The sequence below is a fragment of the Halichoeres trimaculatus genome, unplaced genomic scaffold, assembly GCF_033239565.1.
Source record: "Halichoeres trimaculatus isolate MK-OKI-2021-1 unplaced genomic scaffold, fHalTri1.1 fHalTri1_scaffold_4, whole genome shotgun sequence".
Taxonomy (NCBI): Eukaryota; Metazoa; Chordata; class Actinopteri; order Labriformes; family Labridae; genus Halichoeres; species Halichoeres trimaculatus.
In genome coordinates this window covers 23,479,738-23,499,895 of record NW_027437182.1, presented here as the reverse complement: position 1 = coordinate 23,499,895, position 20,158 = coordinate 23,479,738, and the positions used below count along the sequence as shown (strand labels likewise).

Sequence of the window (20,158 nt, the reverse complement as noted above, 5' to 3'; positions counted from 1 at the left end):
CGGTTTGGATGGCCAGTGTGACTGCACCCTTAGACTAGCCATAGGCAGGTAAAAGTCTGCTTGTCCCTCTTGCTGTTCTGGCCCCAGTTCTGCTGTGGCTCACCAGCAGTTTCACTCACAGCTGGGACTTTGGATGGCAGAGCAGAGTGTGTGTCCAATCTTGTAAATACAGAAACGGAAAATATTATTTAGACTGAACATTTGTTTTAACACGTCAGTGAAATCCAAACAAATAAAAAAAAAATCACACAAATATTTAATTTGTAAGTCAACTCTTCATTGTGTAAAGTGTTAGAGAGATTTGTATCATTTGGCCAATAAAAAGCAACAGTTTGAAATAGATTAGGCTTTGGAGGTTCTGAACATGTCTTTCACTTTGTATTTTCTAGCTGTTGTTATATTTTTTCAACCTTCAGCCACACTATGACCCATGGACACTTAGTACAGGTTGTTACTTGGTACAAATTATATTCTTGTTGAGTAAATCTGACCAGTGCCACCATTTTTCTTTTCAAAACTTTCCCTCTTGGAGGTTTTTAAACAGCTCGAGAGCAGGACCGGGTAGTATCATCACCATAGACTGTATAAAACATGGACATAGTCTAGCCGACATCACCCGTTTGTTTCTGAAACAGGAAAATGAAGCACATCGGTAATAGCGGCTATATTGGTAGTGGCAAGGGCTTCGCCTACAGCCATAGGGTGCCTGTCGGTCACGTGACCCTCAGCCGTGCCTCTTATTGGGGGAGCTCGGGATCTTAATATCCTCTGAACGGCCGAGTTAGAAAAAAATTCATCCCCGTACTGTGTGTGCTGGTAGTAAAATTAGCAACTCAGACAGGAGACGTTTTTTGAACCAGGCTGTAAACAGGTTAATTTCTGCTTTGAAAATTGCTTTTTTTGGCTTGGTGTGTATGTGACTTACGGTACTTCCGGTGCCAGCCTCAAGCCAACACTCAAGAAACAGCAGATTTTAGCACTTCCACAGTGTCTCATATTCTTAGACCGGAGGTTGCCGCTTGATCATCACCCTGTGGTGACCATGGCCAAAACATACATCTGAAATATACTCTAACATCTTCTCTGCTCAGTCCAGCTCATTTTGAAAATACTCTCTGGATATGTTTTATCTTTAAACGTTTTTAGTACTTCCAGATGCATATTACACAGCAGACCATGTTTCATCAAAGAAACTCAGTGACCTGTACCATATTAAGGTCTCCAAGTCTATAATCTGAGATGAACACAGCCTCTGAATAGTGTTCCTCCATCCTCCCTGTTTGTGTTGCTGCTAAGTCTTCTGTGAATGAGGCGAGACGGGGATATCTTTATGATATGAATCAGAGTACATTTATACCTCCCGCCTTCTGAAAGCCTTTTATGTTTTCCTTTTCATTCTGTCCTCATTTCAACCATTATGTCTTCCAGATACACAGCTTTATCTGCCCTTTGTTGTTGTTTTTGTTGTTGGCTTTTCAGCACCAGGCGACAAATTGAATTCTTGTTGAGAGCTGGTCGGTCAGACTTTATGCCCAGAGCCCACACACACACTTGCACATTTAAAAACATCAAACACATGCTTTGATTGCTCATGTTTTTTAAGTTTGTATTGTTTTGTTTCTCTTCCGCATTTGGCAGTGTCTTCATTTTTGTTTGTTTTCTTTATTTGATGTTTTGTCGACAGCTGAATGGCACCGGCAGGTTTCATGGCTTGGCCAGTTTGGATGATATAACTGCTATTATCAGCACACCACCTTTAGGAGGATTCCAGGTAGCCACACCTACTTCTCTAACCTGATGCTTGATTGAAAACAACCTCTCTAACACAATGTGTCGACACATTGGCAGCAGTTAAGATTACCCTTTATGCAGCTGTCACTGTTTGTGTTTGTAGCACAAGATGAGTCATACTGTCAGTTGTTTCTTTAAAAAAATGATGTGACACTAATCTCAGATTGAGGGTTTTAATTTGAAAACGCAGTATAGGAACATGTAGAATATAATGTGTGAAACTACATTGCTTAAGCCTTGTTTGGCAAGTCAGTGTTACCACTGATGAAGAAAGCATTACATCATACTGCGTGTATTGAAATTCTGCTGATAAGTTACATAAAAGCATATTTTTGCATGCACAGCATTGTCTTTTTGAATAAAATTACAATAATAAAGACAGGTCGACGTTCATGTGAAATTAAAATTTCTCTCTTTGCTTTCCAAGTAACTCAGGATGCAATTATATGACATTACCTAAAAAATTAAAGGACTATTTTTTCAACAATTAAACAAAGATCTAAAAGTCTTTCCCTCATCTTAAGCCAGTAACAGCCTCTTTCATCCCATTTGTCATCTAACTTTTACTCTGATTAACATCTCATTACGATAAGCTCTTCTGTGTTAACTTGTCGCTACCCGCTCATATGCCTCTGACTTACTCCTCCTTTCTCTTTTACCAGCTGAAAATGTTCTTACTATTAATCTGGATGATTTAATAAAGCTTGTTTGATGTTCCCAGGTTCAGAGTACCCAGCCACCCCCAGAGGAAGAAGAGGATGCTGAAGAAGAGGAGACAGAAGAACTGGGACATGTAGACACATACGCTGAGTACAAACCCTCCAAATGTAGGTCACTAGACTGATGTCAGCATCCAGTAACCCATTAATGCATCTACATTTTCTCTCCGAATATGAAGTGACACTCCAGCAGTTTCCTTTTAACACATTTGTTGGAAAGTTCCACTTTTTAAAACTGCTGTTCTGTTTTTTTCCTCTCCTTAGCCACTATAGGAATTTCTCATCCTGACATAGTGGTGGAGACCAACACGCTATCCAGTGTCCCTCCTCCAGACATCACGTACACTCTGTCTATCCCTGAATCAACAATTAACAGCGGCTTGCTTTCTGCACTGCAATTAGAGGCTATCATCTACGCCTGCCAGGTACTCAACACAAGCCGTGCACTCAATTTGGAAATATGTTTGATCCTGCATCTGTGTTTGTTCATGCATTTGCTCTGTTCACCTTCAGCAACACGAGGTTATCCTCCAGAATAACCAGAGGGCAGGCTTCCTGATCGGAGATGGGGCAGGGGTCGGAAAGGGACGCACTGTGGCAGGAATCATCCTGGAGAACTACCTTAAGGGAAGGAAGAAATCGCTATGGTAAGAGAGATTTACTGCTCAGGTAGATAACAACCAGACATCAACCCAGCTCACAGTGGTTTCAATAATTTATATCTTTTGTTTTGTGTTCTCTTGCATGCCATGATATATTGAGCTTGTGCAGGCTTGTTTGTGCAGAAGCCGTTTGTATAACTCTCTTTCCTGTTTCTGCCCTCAGGTTCAGCATATCCAATGACCTGAAATTTGATGCAGAGAGAGATCTCAAAGACATAGATGCACCAAATATCCCGGTGCATGCCTTAAACAAGGTGAGTCTGGATAGAAGAGCGTGACACCCTGAGATAAAAAGCTCGGTTTTGGGTTCCTGATTTATCTAGTTGTAGATTGGCCCGAGCTATATTTGGCCATGCTGTAAACGTTCAAACATACTTCCTGAATAACACCGTCCTCTTTTCTGTTTCATTATAACTGAAGATTAAGTATGGAGACACAGCTACCTCAGAAGGAGTCCTGTTTGCAACTTACTCTGCGCTGATTGGAGAGAGCCAGGCAGGAGGGCAGCACCGGACGAGAATTAAACAGATCCTCGACTGGTGCAAGCCAGACTTTGATGGAGTTGTATCCTTTTATCTTTGACCTCTCCCTCTGTGGAAAGATTTTCTAAAACTCAGATTGTGGCTGTCCATGTCTGCCGTATTTGCCCTTGACCTTCCTCCACTACAGATTATTTTCGATGAATGCCACAAAGCCAAGAATGCTACTTCTACAAAGATGGGCAAGGCAGTTCTTGACCTGCAAAGCAAGCTGCCACTGGCCAGAGTTGTATACGCCAGTGCCACAGGTAGGCTGATACATGAAATACACACACACAAACACGTACAAGTAATGCTACACAACTGAGGACTTTAAAATATTTATCTTTGACGTCTCTCCCCAGGTGCCTCTGAGCCAAAGAACATGATCTATATGAGCCGCCTGGGAATCTGGGGTGAGGGCACACCCTTCAAAATCTTTGAAGACTTCCTGCACGCCATCGAGAAAAGGTTGGTAGGACAACATGCAGCAGAATCTCACGAAGGAACATTATGTTAAAGGGATAGTTCATGTTTTTTTAAGTGGAGTTGTATGAGCTCTATGTGACCACTAAGGACATTAGATACAGTAGAAAGTTGTCTCCTCTCCCTCAGTAAGACACAAACTGTTATCAATGGTGATGAGGAAATAGATGCTAACAGGGACAGACGGTACCAAATTCAAAGGCTATTTTCTCTGCCTACAAGAACTAAAATCAAAAAGTAATACCACAGTTTAAGAGTACGATGCATAAAATATTTTTTAAGTGCAATAAGTCTTCGGAAATATAAACATTTATCTGGACTTAACTAACTGGTCATGTGTCCTTCCACGCAGCACTAGTGCGCTCCGTCCCCCCTCCTCCTTTCAGCTGTAGGGAATGTAAACAAGCTGTGCTTCGGACGCCGGTTGTAGCCTCGTGTAAGTTTAATTCGGAGCACACTAGCGCTGCGCGGAAGGACACATGACCAGTTAGTTAGGTCCGGATAAATGTTTATATTTCCGAAAACTTAATGCACTAAAAAAATATTTTATGTAGCGTACTCTTTAACTGTGGTATTACTTTTTGATTTGAGTTCTTGTAGGCAGAGAAAATAGCCATTGGATTTGGTACGGTCTCTCCCTGTCAGCGTCTATTTCCTCGTCACCATCGATTAAAGTTTGTGTCTTACTGAGGGAGAGGAGACAACTTTCTACTGTATCTAATGTCCTTAGTGGTCACATAGAGCTCATACAACTCCACTTCAAAAAAACTGAACTATCCCTTTAACTTCAGCTTGAAGGAAAATGTCTTCTGATCACTTTGTGGTAATGTCTTGTTGGACTGTGACTGACTTAGGTTGAATAATTTATACACTGTTCATATACAGAGGTGTTGGTGCCATGGAGATCGTTGCCATGGACATGAAAGTGAGCGGGATGTACATTGCCAGGCAGCTGAGCTTCTCAGGGGTATCTTTTCGGATTGAGGAGATTGGACTGGATAGTGAATTCAAAGTGGTCTATAACAAAGCTGCCAAACTGGTGAGTGTCGTACACCTCACAACTCAAGATAAAACATATTTCTTACCATGAATGTGTTTTCTGACGTGAGAATATCTTCAAGAGTAGCATACTTATCACATTGTGAAATGTGTTTCCAGTGGGCCGAAGCGTTGCAGGTCTTTATGCGTGCAGCTGATGAGCTTGGCCTGGTCAGCAGGAAGTCTCTGTGGGGGCAGTTCTGGTCATCTCACCAGCGCTTCTTCAAATACCTCTGTATTGCTGCCAAGGTCCGCTGCCTGGTGGAGCTGGCCAAAAGAGAGCTGGAGGCCGGAAAGGTCAGCACAGCAGCTTGAACTCTTAGTAATATGTTATGTATGATCTTATGACACTGTTCATGACTGAGAGAGAAGAATATCCAAGAAGGAACTAAAATATTATACAGTTGATGTTTTGTATTGAGACCAAGCGTCAAAGGACTGAGGATGTAGTACCCTTTTGATTAAGCTCAACATTTTAAGTGGTTGGTTGTTATGTGTTGGAGCAGCTTTAAATCTTACCTCAGCCTCACACTTTAAATATGTTAAACTTGCCACAAAACCTTTTAAGGATGTTCCTATTGTTCGAGTACGATGTCAAGTGTGAGTCCATGATACCGTTTTCTCCATTCTTGTTCATTGACATGTATTTAAATTCCTCCACCACAGTGCATTGTCATCGGCCTGCAGTCCACAGGAGAGTCTCGTACCAGAGAAGTCCTGGATGAGAATGATGGCCATCTTGACAGATTTGTTTCTGCTGCAGAGTGAGTTCAAAAGAAGTTGTACTTTGTTAGTTTATAATGATCTGAGCTAATTTAACAACATTTCTTTCCAAGGCTACTTACAATCGAAACAGCTAAATGCATCACAAGCAGCAAGTCATTTTCCCTTTTGCTTAGGGCCAAAGCAGTCTACTTCTGTTTCATTCTGCTTCTTCAAAAACAAAACCATGATTCTCCTATTTCACAGCAAAATGAAATTCATCTTAAATAAAAAGTGTTCAGTACGTGCAGATTAAGCCGTCGCTGTATGATCAGTGAATTAAATTGTGTGCCGCTACTTTATTAAACAGAGAAGCTTTATGAAACAAGAAGTAAAAGAAAGGTGAAGATAATGAGTGTTTTGAACCTATCTGACCTTAAATGTCAGCAGACATGCCTGAATGTCTGAGTAAAGCAGATCACACATGTTCATCTACCTGTCAGCACTTGACGGTTACAATGAGGCCAGATCAGGAATGTATGGTTTGTGTTACAGCCACAACTGTCCTGTGTCATCCTCATTGTTTGCTTTTTTTCTGTCTCACCTCTGCAGGGGAGTTTTTCAATCTCTTGTTACAAAACATTTCCCGTCTGAGAAACAGAGGAGAGAGAAGGCGCCAAGTAACAAGAGAAAACGTGAGTTTTTTAAATGATGCGGTTACTACAACATGCAAGTGTATCTCTACCTTAGAAGCAGTAGTTCTGGTTGTTTGTCTGCTATGTAGCTGTCTTCATTCATTTTATAACTCATGGTTTTCTCGCGGTCTGCATTTATATCTTAAAATGTTGAAATCTTTTCAGTGTTTGTTAAACAAATACCATGTTTTCACAATCAGGGAAGCCAAAAGGTCGCCAGCCAAAGGTACCCAAGCACACTGTGGACAGCGGTGGCGTGATTAACATCAGCGACGACAGCAGTACTGACTCTGATGGCATGGACACAGACTCAAACTCCTCCCCAGATTCCCTGCTAGACAACGATGACGTCATCTTTGTGAACCACACTAGCATCCAGACAGGTAGGAAGAAGCCTGTCTTTTTTGTGTTTTTGGTGTGTGAGAAGATCAACCAATGGGAAGTAATTCAGGCTTCCAGCTGTGCTCAGTCTCATTTAAAAGGGACAAGAAAATCTATACCATCAGTGCCCTCGATGCCTTGGAACTTTTAGTGCTGTTTCCTATAAAAGTTACCTTTTTAATGTTCCCTCTGCCTCCTACTCACAGCCAGGATAGAGGAAATGAAGCAGGGCCTCCTCAACAAAATAGCTGTGCTGGGAAAAGAACTACCTCTCAATACCTTGGATGAGCTCATCGATAAGTTTGGAGGACCAGATAAAGTGTCAGAGGTATGAACCAAAGAAGAAACCATCCGTCCCGATACGTTTATATGAGTTCAGATGAAACAGTGGAATGTCAATTAGGTTAATTTGAACATTTCACAACACAATGTTGATTTTAAGCAGAGATATTTCAAGACACTAAAAGGTGACGCCACTTTTTCCTTTTTTCTGCAGATGACTGGTCGTAAGGGTCGTGTGGTGCGACGTCCTGACGGCAGCGTGCGTTATGAGTCACGGGCCGAGCAGGGTCTGACCATTGACCACATTAACATCAAGGAGAAAGATCGCTTCATGAGTGGAGAAAAGGTTAGTTACGCCTGAAAGATAAATTACATAAAACAGTTTTCTCTCTGCAGCCTGTACAGCCTAGTGAACCTCCCTCGTGTGTGTCTCCGCTGACTGAATCTTTTTGCTCCAGTTTGTGGCCATCATCTCAGAAGCAGCCAGCTCTGGGATTTCCCTGCAGGCAGACAAACGAGTGAAAAACCAGAGACGACGAGTCCACATGACCTTGGAGCTGCCTTGGAGTGCAGACAGAGCCATTCAGCAATTTGGTAAGTCAGGAAATGTGCTGTTACAATGATCCATTCAAAGGTAGAGCCGAGTCAGTTCTTGAAAACGAAATCTTAAATGTCATGAGTACTTCAGTTCTCTAGTATTTGCTACTTCTGCGTTTATGCCCCGGACAGGCAACAATGCTGGGTCAAAAGGTAACGGATGTTAAAAAGGGAATCTGTTGAGGAGTAGGGCCTAAAAGGACAGGATAGGTTTACACCACAGAGTTTTATCCCTCATTCATGCTTTTAAGCCAAGAACTACCAAGTAAGGACAAATGTTTCCTTTTCTCACTGAAGGCATAGTGGGGAGATGTGGTTGTGGTTGGTATAAATTACTTGTCACGCCTGCTCTAAATATTGGACCTTCCCCTCTGATCAGTTGTTTTTTATTTACTACAGTAACCACTGGAAAAGATTACCTAATTTTTCAAGGCTATTTATGTATTTGCTCTCATCTGGCTTCTTGTGTCTTCTTCACAAAAACATCACAAACACAACTCTCATTTCCTGGAAACAGCGTGTCAAACTATGAATTTTACTGTGAAGAAAATATCCAACCAGTTACAATGAGTTCTGTATTACTTCTGAGAGTTTTAGTTGCATAAACACATATTAAGATCTCTTTCTTGTCTTGCAGGTCGTACCCACAGGTCCAATCAGGTGACAGCTCCAGAGTACATCTTCCTCATTTCTGAGCTGGCTGGGGAGAGACGCTTTGCCTCAATTGTAGCGAAAAGGCTCGAGAGCTTGGTAAATATCCACTTTAATACTTGTTGAAGTTGATGTGAGTTTTGGCTTTGCTCTTTTATTTTTCTTTTTTCCCTCTCACATGCTTCATTTTCCCATAAAATAAGTGAAATTTGTCTTGTTGGGAAAAAAAACACTTGTCATCTTGTTTAATGGGGAGTGAGCAGAATTGTTCCACTGTCAACAGAGGGAATCTGTAGTTTTTGTTTATTGATCATTGTGCTTCAGCTTGCCAACAGCTCTGTTATTTGCTTCGTCATCCTGCCCTCACCTTTTGTCCTTCCTGTTTCCCGGGGTATTCCCTAGTACAGAAGATCTCTTTTCTGCTTGGAGCTACATCAATTTGTTTCCACAAATCTCAAGGGATTTTGGGTCTTTCCCTTCGCTAGCTCAAAAATGGAAAACTGAATAAAGCCGGAAAAGCAACAGAGCTTGTCTGGATAATTTATGAGACTTGGTTTATTTTCCATGATTATCAATGCATTTCAGAACTGGGGGCTATTTATTTCCAGAGTGACATAGCATGACAGTTCTTTTCGGAAAAGGGCAAGTGTGCAGTAAGACAGCAGTTCCAGGAAGTCATTCCTGTGTTTGCCAGCTGTGTTCGGTAAATCGGTATCGAGAATAGGTCACATCTCATTTGGTCTCCGGCTTCAACCCAAGACAACACAAAAACCACTGAGACAGCTGAATACCTTGGCGTCTGGCTGCCTCCAGATCAGCTGTGAAGTCATATTTGGCTAAGACATTTCTTTGTTTGGTTACACATTTGTCTTTGTGGGCAGAGCAAACAGCTGTCTCAAGACTTCTCTGTTGACTTTCCTGTGTTATGAAGTTTTCTTTACTGCTCTGAAGTTTACCACAGATATCAAAAGAATGGAAAACTTTGAAATACAAGTATGAAAATTTGTTCATGTCATATTTCCAAAGTAGTTATTCTCCTGAATTAGTCACTGTAAGGTTGAAGCAACTCCATTATAACTGTTTTGAAACAACTAGCGATCTCTGAGTTTAAAGTTAGTGAAGTAGTAAACATACTTGTTCAAGGGGCATAATGATGATGCATAATGATAAACAGAAAACACAAACTAATCTTGTTTTGTGTTTTTTTTTGAGTGTAATGATGGTCTAGGAGCTGTAGACAATAACACTCAGAGCTAATAATAACACTGTGACCAATTCACTTTGCAGGGCGCATTAACACACGGCGACAGAAGAGCCACAGAATCCAGGGACCTGAGCAAGTACAACTTTGAGAATAAGGTAAGAAAATTATCTGACTCCTTTTTTAATAATTCCTTCAAGGATTTCTTCACAAAGACATAGTCAATGACAGTTTTGTCCCCTTTTTTTCAGTACGGTACTAAGGCTCTGGATAAGATCACCAAAGCAATCCTGGGACACATAGAAAACAAGGTGCCCCCTCCCAAAGGCTACCCAGGGGGTGATGCCCTGTTCTTCAGAGGTTTGTTTACGCTTGTAGCTGTCTCGTTAACCGTCCTGTAATTGTTTTTTTTTGTTTTGTTTTTTTTGTTTTTTTTTTCATTTTACTACCTGCCTGTAATTGCCTCTGTAATTTGGCTGTTGAGTTTATTCTGGCAGCTTGCTTTGATGCCTACCACTCACGTTAATTAATATGCATTGTTTTAATAGAATATGCTCAATTACCAAAATAGAAACTTCCACATTTTACCATGAATGAGATATTATTAAACAAGATTGTTGTCTCAATTTCAGACATGAAATTTGGAATGATGGATGTGGGCATCTTCTGCAAGGAGTCTCGTTTTGGGATCAGCATTGAGAAAGGTAGAGTTTCCAAAAAGTAGAGTTAACTTTTATAAAAGAAGAATATTTTCCCCCATGGCTTTATTAACTGCTCTGTGTTTGTCTCTCCAGACTGCAGCATCACAAAGTTTCTGAACCGCATCCTGGGCCTGGAAGTACACAAGCAGAACTATCTGTTCCAGTACTTCACTGACAACTTTGACTACCTGATTGAGAAGGACAAGAAGGAGGGCAAATACGATATGGGCATCCTTGGTATGGAAGTTTTACCCCATGCATGATGAACTTTAAGAATTCACATTTTGAGAGCACACTGTGATAAAAAGGGCAAAGACTTCTTATAAACAAAGTTGTAAATAGTCTTTTTCTTTCTTTCTTTCTTTCTTTCTTTCTTTCTTTCTTTCTTTCTTTCTTTCTTTCTTTCTTTCTTTCTTTCTTTCTTTCTTTGACTGGTAACTGGTCCTCTTCTGTTTTTTTTCTTTTTTGATCACTTGTGTTTCTGGCAGACCTGGCCCCAGGTAATGATGAGATCTATGAGGAGAAACAGGAAACCTTCTTGACAGTTGGAAACCCTCAGGATGGACAGGTGGTTCTCTACAAGGTAAGAACTGCATGACCTTAGCTCAGCTGCATTTGTATGAGAAAATGTCCCCACACATTACCCATCACTAGCATGAGACACTTATTATTTTCTAACACAGGAACACTGGGTTTTTCTGCCTGCTAAGATATGTTGATAACTACAAAACATTTATTGTGATTTTTATTTCAACAAGCCTAGTGGGGTTTGTAGACACCCAGCAGACTAGTTTAGCAAACCTCACAGGTAAAGCAGCAAATACTACTGTCTCTAAACTCATTAAGGATTTCATGACAAGCCTATCGCTGTGCGTGGCTCTGAATACCCTCTGTAGCTGAGGAATTTGTGTAACACAAGCTGCACTCCCATAGGTAACTCCACTAGCTTCCTCTGTGCTTGGTTTTGATTGATGTCACTTTGCCAGAGGTAAGACTGTGATCATACAGCCTTTGCTCGGGGCTGAGGAGCCTCTGCAGACAGTTGCAGGAGGTGGGAGCAGGATAATTATTGGTATCTTCTGCTTTTAGCTGTTGGCTGCAAGCTAACCTACATTTGACATTTTAAACTTGGCAACAGGGCAGAATGGAGCACAGCTACGACCAGTTTAACAAGTATCAAAAGAGAGGCTGTCTGTTGCGTGCATGACTCTGATACATAATGAGTTCAATTGACTTTAGCTGTACATGGTGTGACTGAGCTGCTCATATGAATATATCATTACACATTCTGTACTATCTTATCCTGTGTGTCCTTGTAGATCAGTGTGGACCGAGGTATGCCTTGGGATGAGGCTTACAACAGGTCACTGAAGCTAAGCGGTCCTGACGAGGGATTCTACCTGTCTCTGAAGGTGAGTCCTTTGTAAAGGACGCTTAGTCTGAAGTCTGCTCGAAGTGTGGCTGTATTTACAGCATGTGTGACTGAAAACAGACCTCACAGGAGCAATCAATCAGATGGATCTCAGTAAATAAGAAGTCCCTTAAACTGAATATATCATTCACATTCCATGTCACCTCTCTACAGCTGAGAGGTAATCGCCCGTGCGTGCTGCTAGCGGAGCAGGGTCGGGGAAAGAACCTCATCGTCTACAAGCCAAACATTGGCAAACAGACCCATCCTGAGAGCTTGGACAACCTGCAGCAACGTTACCGCAAGGTAATTGTCTAGCTTGATTAATTAGATTGACCAATAGTTTTCAGCATCAGTGTGTGTATACCAAAAATTGACAAATGAAAGGAAACAGATTGCTTAGTGTGAAGTTGTTTTTAATTTCTGATCATGATAAAGGATTGCTGGGGGAAAAAGCTTGACAACTTTGAACCTCCCTTAACTGCACTTGCGGATATAAATGATATGGGTATGGGATTCCCCCTTGTGGCCAGTAAGAAGTACTGCGCTAGTATTACAGCCTAAAACATTTATACAAACATGGCGTGTTTGGATGAAAAGCATTTGTCAGTGAGGATGTGGAAGTTCCTCCATATTTTCATAGTTTTCAGAATCTTTTCTAACCAGCACTGTGCTCCACATCTTCTGAGTGATACAAAAAGAAATGAAATTAACTACATATCAGTGCGATGTTTGGTCAACGCAAACTTCTCCTCTATGGTGTGATGTTTTCAAAGGTGTGTAAAACTACAGGTTTATTTAACTCCAAGATGATTTATTATTCCAGGTGACTCCGGAGGAAGCCAAGGACAGCTGGGAGAACCAGTTCATATTCTCCTTCAAGAAGTGTAGCCATGCCAACTGGTAAGTACGAATCCACAACGTCCCTCAGGATTAATGGCTAAATGCATCCAGTCAGGCTGGTACTTATTAGGGTGGTTTTAAGGTCAGATGCCATTCCCAAGGATTTGCAGATCACCTGAGAACTAGTCATGGAGTAATAACCCACAAGTCTCACATGTGCCTTCGTCACTAAAAGACCAGTGTGGAAAACCCTTGAAAGGAAAAGTCTTTCAACAGTCCCTCCACTGACCAAACCGTTTCTCTGTGAGGGCATTAGCAAGCAACTTCACGGCTCATTTTATGTGTGTATGAAATATATAAAAAACAATGCTCTGTCCCTTTTTCAGGACCGGAAAGTGTAAGAAAATCGAGGAAGGCCAGGAGTGTCTGCAGGGCATGCGCCTCCGTCAATACCACATGCTGTGCGGCGCTCTGTTGCGTGTGTGGAAGCGCGTGTCTGACGTGGTGTCTGACATCACCAGCTCCAGCATCCTGCAGATTGTGCGCTTAAAAACCAAACAGCATAACAAGCAAGTCGGTCAGTACACCCAGCTGGCAGAAGTGACAGTGCACTAAGCACAATGAGCTTCTATTCTGTTCATTTGTTTTCTGTTGATGGCACATTTAAACTGAGTGATAACTGTAGAAAACCTGCAACTAAATTGAAAAAGTGTTGACTGACTATTTGGCTCACTATCTCATAACTGTTTTTCCTTGTTCTACTCAGGTATTAAGATCCCAGAGAACTGTGTGGCCCGTGTGCGTGAGGAGCTGATGCTGATGGACGAGGAGGTGAAGAAGAGACGAAAGGAGAGGGAGCAGCAGGCTGTGGAGCAGCGGCTGGCGGAGGAGCGTAGGCGCAAAATGGAGCAGGAAAACAAACACCTCCTTGCAAATCTGTTTAGCCAGAAACCCATGCATAACCAGTCCCTGGCTCAGTCTCTGGCTCAGAAACTGAACCAAAATGTTCTACAAAGGACGCAAGCTGGGAGCCTGGCTCAGCAGCTGCAAAGAATACAAGCCCAGTCCGGACTCCAGCAGCCCTCGCAGAACTCAGCCCTGTTGTCTTTACAAAGAAACCCTAACCAGAGCCTGCAGAGAACCCATAACAGCTGGCCCAAAAACTCCTCCACGGCCACCTCCAACCAGGGGCCTCTGCCCAACCTGCCCAGCCTCAGCTCACACTTTTACCCCCAGAGCTTTTTACCTTCCTTCTCACAGCTGAAGACCCCATCTCTTCCACTCCTTAAGAACACGCTGCCTCCAAGGGTGTCTTCCAAGAATCCCCTTGAGGAGATCTTGGACCTGACTGTGGGTTCGCCCTCCCCTTCCCCAGACACCACGGAGGGTGGGCTGAATCTTGACAGTCTGACGAGGCATTCTGCTGGATTTGAAGATGACTATCTAGAGTCTCTGATTTCTCAGAGTTCATCGAACACCCAGCACGCTGCACAAATACAGGCGCCTCTACTGCTGCAACAACAGCCACAGCAGCAGCAACATTTACAAGCACCACAACAGCAGAGCCACAGCTTGCAGGCTAACAACCAAGACTTGTTAGATTTACTAGATTTGCCCTTGTCTCCCCAGATGCCCACACAGAAAGCCAGCCCTTCATCCTCTACCTCCTCTTGCTCCTCTTCCACTTCCTCCACCTCAGCTGTGTCCAATAACCAGGTTTCTCACACCTCAACCGGCCTCCTGCCCACATCCACGCTCCTCCCCACATCCCCTTCCTCGTCCCTCTTCTCCAGCCCGTCCTCATCCTCGTCTTTGTTTTCTAACTCGTCTTGCTTCTCCTCCCCGTATCTCCTCCCTCAGTCAGACTCGATTTCTTTACCGAACGGTCACTGCAGCTCAGCCGCTCTTGACGTCCGCGAGGCCCTGAACAGCATGCTACAGGCCGGGCCGGACCGCAAGTCTGTCATCCAGTACCGGCAGCAGGACTGAAACCACCACCACCTGTTTGGACTTCCTCCAGTAGTTTTTACTTTGTCTTACTAAGCAGATTGTCTCGTTTGCTGCTGTCTACGATCGCACCCTCGGACCTACTCCCTCTCCCCTCAGGGCCTATAGTCACGTCACTGCCTGTCCTGCACTCGGCTCACCCCTCTCTTTCTCTCTCTGTCCACCTGTAGTGTTCGCCTGCTCGAGGACGTAGAGGTGATAGCAGGCTTGATCAGTGTCAGATTTCTGCACCAAAGCGTGTCCTCCACAGTGTAAGGCAGCTGTTTGAAAATTCATAGTTAAAAAAAAAAAGATATAAGTGTACTTTGTTGAACACTCGAGCTGTCAAAACAAAAGCTCATTCATCGAGGAAATCTTTAACTAACCTCCCGCTGCTGAGTAGACGAGGTATGACTGGTGAAGTTGCTGGAAGTTCTTAATGCCTTTTACTCTCTAAAACCACATCTTTGGACTTTGCTTTACTGTTACTTCACTTCATGGCTGTCTGTCTTGACTCAAACAAGGCATGGGTTTGAGAGTGGTAGTGTTGAACTGGAAGGAGAGATAAACCAGATGAAACTTTTAGCTGATTAGCCATGAAATGCCTCAGTTGTCATTCTTTCTTCTTCATGCTCCCTCTTGTATGCTTGTTTGAACACTAGTGTAAGGAAAAAGGGAGAGGAAGAGAAGTCTGCTGTTGCAAACAGTGCCTTTGGAGAATTCTATAAATGCAGTCTTTAAAAATCCATGTAGCCTAATGTATAGATTTGTACTCTTGAGCATTGGTTTTAATTTAAATATGGTATATTTGTATTTAACTTTTCGCCCCCTCAGTGTGAGTGTGTTGTTGTTGCACTGTGCTGTCGGAGCCTTTCAGGAAGAAGCCTCCGTTCGGCCTGTGTGCGTTTGTGTGATTGTCCCAGCCGCTGCTTTAAAAACAAAAGCAGAGGATGTTGCGTGTGTCCCTCTTTTCCTGTCGATGCAAAGTGATGATGGCATGGTTCATTGATCCGCATGGATAAAAAGTTGTGTCCAAAAATGTTATCTCTCATGTTTTTTTTAATATAAAGCTGAAAATTACTCGTTTTGATGCGACTCCTGGTTTGATTTGATTTTAAATTTCTCAGGAAAGTCTCTGTCATCTGTATGTGTGATCCGACCAACATAGATATGAAAATTTGTTAATAGTCTTTAATCACAGTGGAAAACAAAGAATCTCAAGTTTTTTTTGTCTCTAAGTCTGAAAAAAAAATCCCAGTTTTCTCACTTTGGTTGTAGCCGTGAGTCTGAGACAAACTTGTCGTCTAATGCGTTTCTATTTCAGGCATCAAGGCTTCACAACCTTTGAAGTGTGTCGACTTTTAGTGTTCACTGTGTAAAATAGTCCACTCTTAAAACCCTTCGAGGTCTGGCCATCTGTGTGAAAAAGATGCACTGGTGTTAGTTGAGGACAAAATGCCGGGACACGTTCGAGTGATTTCAAAGCAATAAAAGCAGATTTGTTCTGATACGTCAATGCATATGTACTGTTTACGCTCAACAGGCGAAACTGTGTGGTTCCCTCTGCATGGTATGAACCTTCTTGTTTCTGTTGTGCTTCATAGTCCTTTAGTTATTTCTCCAAACATACATTGTAAAGTAAGTTTCACAGGATGAACACAATGCATTCTTGATGTTTTAGTCATTGTTATTATAAGAATTATTGTTATTTATATTTAAGGGATATTTAGATTTAAGATATGTTATCCTGCTTATTAGAATAGTTAACAAAATGTTTGGTCAGGGAAGTTTCTAGTTTTCAAGATGATTATAAGACAAATTCTATTATAACCTGCCACCAGATAAGATTGCACTGTTCTGTACTGCTGTACAGTGTCTGGATTTCTTTCTGCTCACTTCGGTTTAGCATTTTCTCAAGTAGAAAAATCTTTTCTCTAACTCGTAGATCTTTGTCAGGCCCCCTGGTTTGCAGAGAGATACCAAAGTGTTTCACAGACACCCCAAAAGTTATGACTCTGAAACTATCAGAACTTTTATCAATCTCAGGAAGAAATAAACAAGAGGTGTAACGGTGGGGCGTAGGCGTGATATATGATTTCCCCCTTCTATCGGTGGTGAAACTAACCAATACATGTGCTATTTTTTCTTATCTCTGTGCTGTGACTCTTGCTGTATTTATGTTTTCGACTAAATGTGATGGGTTCGTTGTTTGTCCTTGTGAAACTGTCAGTGATTTTAAATGTTTATGCCTTCTTAGGGCAAAGATCAAAGGCTGTGTCTCTTAAAGGAACATCGTTTTTCTGTGGGCAGTTTTATTTTGATTTTAGTTGCAGTCGTGCAACATTAAACTCATTTTAAAGCTGACACATATCTGGATCAGATTTCCCCTGTGCGACTGTCCACACCTTTAGATTAACTCTGACCCTCTAACCGTTCATTCAGATTCTTGTCGTCGCTTCTTTTCTGAATTGCGTCTCTTCTGTAGTTTTTCTCATACCCTCATTAATGATGCTTTAATATTCCACATCAGGCACATTCCAACACATCAATCTGCAACAGATTTGCCTTTGATTTTGTGTTTTATAGTCCCACATATAAAGCTTTATGTATTTGAGGTGTATGGACTGCATTTCTAGAAGAAAACAAAAGCTTTTTTTATCCTTTATTAGTGTAGTTTGGCCTTTCATCGTTTTATTATTATTTTGCACTAAGAATGGCATAATCAAGTTACTGTTCTCGTGTTGGTTATGATTGAGCAAGCGTGTTGTGTTTCTGATCTTTGATGAAAAGTTCTGTGTATACTGTAACCATTTCTCTTGTTTCTCCACCATTTGCATATTATATGTTATCAATGTTATCACTCTCAAATAATTTATTGAAAACAAAAAATGAAACAAAAAACATGCTACTGATTGTATGTATTTTTAAACAAAGCCTATTTTTTCTGTAAAAAAAGAAAAAAAAAGAAACTGTGTTCGGCACTTTTATTCTGGGTTGTGCTTTTGTTTTCTATATATTTATAATTTAGATCCAAATGTATATATTGTAAAATTTGTGCCTTCGACTAATTCTTTAAAAAGGTTTTCTACTCATTTAAGGAAGGACTATATGAAAATGCAATCTTAACTTTGTAAACAAATAAAAACTTGAGGATTGCTGAAAGTGAGTCTTTCATTCATTCATTCTGGGAACAGACATTCTCCGTTAGGTCAGTGTATAACGAGTGATCATCTGTAACATCTCTGTTTTATCTTAAACTATTTGGTTAAAGAAAATAACTTGAGAGGGAATAACACAGAAACATCTTCTGAAGTTTTTGAATAAGGTAAATATGACTTTATTCTCCTATTTCACAGCTGTAGTTTATATATTACATAAAACACTACTGAAGAAATAAAAAAACTGTGCTCCCACATACAAACATATAGTCTCATAGAAAATTGGGTTTGGTTCTAAGGCTCCTTTTTCTTCACCAAGGAACCATCATCAACAAACTGCAATAAACCAGAGGTAATTCAGAACACTTTTATGGTTGCGCTACCTGCACAGTGCCCTGGTAATTGTGTAAGGACCTGGTGACTAAAACTGTCTATAGAATAAAAACTTTTACTGTGTTTATCAAATCAAGATGAGAGAAAGATACAAACATACACTTTGCTGTGGAGGATTAGTTAAACGAAAGACAGTCTAACTACCTACAGCTCAAATCTCTGGAGAGTAATTCATCTGGAAGAACATTTTAAGGTTTTTATAACTTCAAAGATGAAAGAGTTTCGGAGCAGAGAAACAACCCCGAGCATGCTCAGTGCTGGAGGATGTGTGGTTGTTTATCAGCTGGTCATTTTCAATTACTTTGGAAGGTTCAGAACCCGACTTTAGTTTTTTTGCACAATATACCTGGGGAACTTGCCAACCAGGCCAAAACAAAAACAAAAAAAAACAAACAAAAAAGACAGATATTAATCATAAATACTATTAGTTTGTGGTATAAAAAAAAAAACACAAGAAAGAGGCTAAACAAAGAATCCTGAACCCTTATGAAATGAAAAGAAATTCTCCAAGAAATTTAATGTACCAAACAACTGACTCTCCCTCCAAGACGAGTTACCACAAAAGGTTAATAGAATAGAACAGAATAGAACTTTATTGTCATTGTAACAAGTACAACGAAATTGAAGTCACAGCAGCAATCAAGAAAACAAAAGTAAGAAAGTGTATAGAAAGTGCAAAAAGGTCCATAAGAAAATAGATGGTGACAGCTTGTTCATCATTCTCCAGTTCAGCCAGCCTCCACCTCCACAGGGTCCAGGACTGAGCTTCTTCAGTCATGCTCCATCTCTGTCTCCTGGATCCTGTCTGCTCACAGCAGGTGAAGCTCTTCCAATGTGGCGTTGGTGTCTGATGTTAGCTCTGTTAGCCATGTCTGTGAATAGCATGATGCTACTCTGCCCTCTGGTATTCCCTCTGTTGCTGGGTTAGCACAGCTAGCTCATCCATCTTATTGGAGATAGATCTTATGTTCCCAATAACGATGGATGGAAGGACAGGTCCATGTCGTCACTTCTTAGCTCACACCTGAGAACCAGCACGTCGTCCTCACCTCCTTCTCCTCACCTTGTGGGAAGACATCAAGCCTTACACCAGTTAGCATTGACATGCTGCTAACAGCTGAGTTCACATGTAAACAATGCAGCCATGGTAACATGTAGGATCTCCAGACAAACACAGAAGAAAAAGAAGTAAAAAATATCACTGAAGCCACAAAAAGTTTGATGTCCATGACCAACAAATGAGCCAAACAAAGTAATGATCAACTCCAAATACAAAGATTACGAAAAAGAGACAAAAAAAATTACAAGAAACAGACTAAGAAGAGAGAGCTGCTGCAAAACGCAGTTATAACCAACAGGGCGGCGCCTAGCCTACCTAACCCTATCCCTATTCATACTGAAAGAGGAGGAAAACTTTTGTAAACCTGTAATAATGTCATTACCTTCATGTATTTTGCTCTAATAAAAATGTTTCTTCATACCATAGAAACGCTCGGACTAACAAGTCACTCTTGGACACAGAAGAACTAGAAATCTATTGAGTAACACAAATACCCCCTACCCTCCCTGTTTTCTGTGTTTTATTTATTTATTCATTTATTTTATCATTTAATGAGCTTTTTGTTGGTTCATTTTTTATTTTTTATTTTAATTTACGGTATGATTTATTATGTCAAAAGACTTTATCTCACTCATGATAACCCTGTCTGTTAGAAGTTGTTTCATTTGTCTTATATTTGTTATAAAAATAAAATTAAGAGAAATACACAAGCTACATGAAAAAGAGGCACGACAACGTCGTTTTTTTCCGCTTAGTGTTGAATTTAGTTTTGAAACTGAAAGCATTACAGCTTTTTTTATGGTCGGACTTATTCTCGCGATAGGCAGGATGAACTTCCTGTCGTTTGCTGTACTCGCGTGATGACGTCGTGATACTCACCTGT

General features: G+C 41.2%; 1 protein-coding gene across 2 annotated transcripts in view; it reads left to right on the top strand.

Annotated features, from left to right (window-relative positions):
• sbno2b (strawberry notch homolog 2b) overlaps nucleotides 1-17,726 on the top strand; it is a 63,563-nt gene extending 45,837 nt beyond the window's left edge. Inside the window, exons 6-32 of one of the 2 annotated variants that reach the window (XM_074667947.1) lie at nucleotides 1,685-1,771; nucleotides 2,513-2,618; nucleotides 2,775-2,935; nucleotides 3,024-3,157; nucleotides 3,336-3,426; nucleotides 3,593-3,736; nucleotides 3,842-3,959; nucleotides 4,056-4,161; nucleotides 5,062-5,215; nucleotides 5,335-5,511; nucleotides 5,881-5,978; nucleotides 6,529-6,611; nucleotides 6,812-6,994; nucleotides 7,199-7,320; nucleotides 7,489-7,620; nucleotides 7,733-7,868; nucleotides 8,509-8,621; nucleotides 9,810-9,881; nucleotides 9,975-10,083; nucleotides 10,356-10,427; nucleotides 10,518-10,661; nucleotides 10,913-11,007; nucleotides 11,744-11,836; nucleotides 12,010-12,141; nucleotides 12,662-12,738; nucleotides 13,065-13,255; nucleotides 13,445-17,726. In XM_074667947.1, the coding sequence (XP_074524048.1) occupies nucleotides 1,685-1,771; nucleotides 2,513-2,618; nucleotides 2,775-2,935; nucleotides 3,024-3,157; nucleotides 3,336-3,426; nucleotides 3,593-3,736; nucleotides 3,842-3,959; nucleotides 4,056-4,161; nucleotides 5,062-5,215; nucleotides 5,335-5,511; nucleotides 5,881-5,978; nucleotides 6,529-6,611; nucleotides 6,812-6,994; nucleotides 7,199-7,320; nucleotides 7,489-7,620; nucleotides 7,733-7,868; nucleotides 8,509-8,621; nucleotides 9,810-9,881; nucleotides 9,975-10,083; nucleotides 10,356-10,427; nucleotides 10,518-10,661; nucleotides 10,913-11,007; nucleotides 11,744-11,836; nucleotides 12,010-12,141; nucleotides 12,662-12,738; nucleotides 13,065-13,255; nucleotides 13,445-14,667 (4,353 nt within the window). In that variant the 3' untranslated portion in view covers nucleotides 14,668-17,726. The remainder of the gene's footprint in view (nucleotides 1-1,684; nucleotides 1,772-2,512; nucleotides 2,619-2,774; nucleotides 2,936-3,023; nucleotides 3,158-3,335; nucleotides 3,427-3,592; nucleotides 3,737-3,841; nucleotides 3,960-4,055; nucleotides 4,162-5,061; nucleotides 5,216-5,334; nucleotides 5,512-5,880; nucleotides 5,979-6,528; nucleotides 6,612-6,811; nucleotides 6,995-7,198; nucleotides 7,321-7,488; nucleotides 7,621-7,732; nucleotides 7,869-8,508; nucleotides 8,622-9,809; nucleotides 9,882-9,974; nucleotides 10,084-10,355; nucleotides 10,428-10,517; nucleotides 10,662-10,912; nucleotides 11,008-11,743; nucleotides 11,837-12,009; nucleotides 12,142-12,661; nucleotides 12,739-13,064; nucleotides 13,256-13,444) is intronic. The other variant, XM_074667948.1, reaches the window with a different exon arrangement.
• The last annotated feature ends 2,432 nt before the right edge of the window (nucleotides 17,727-20,158 follow it).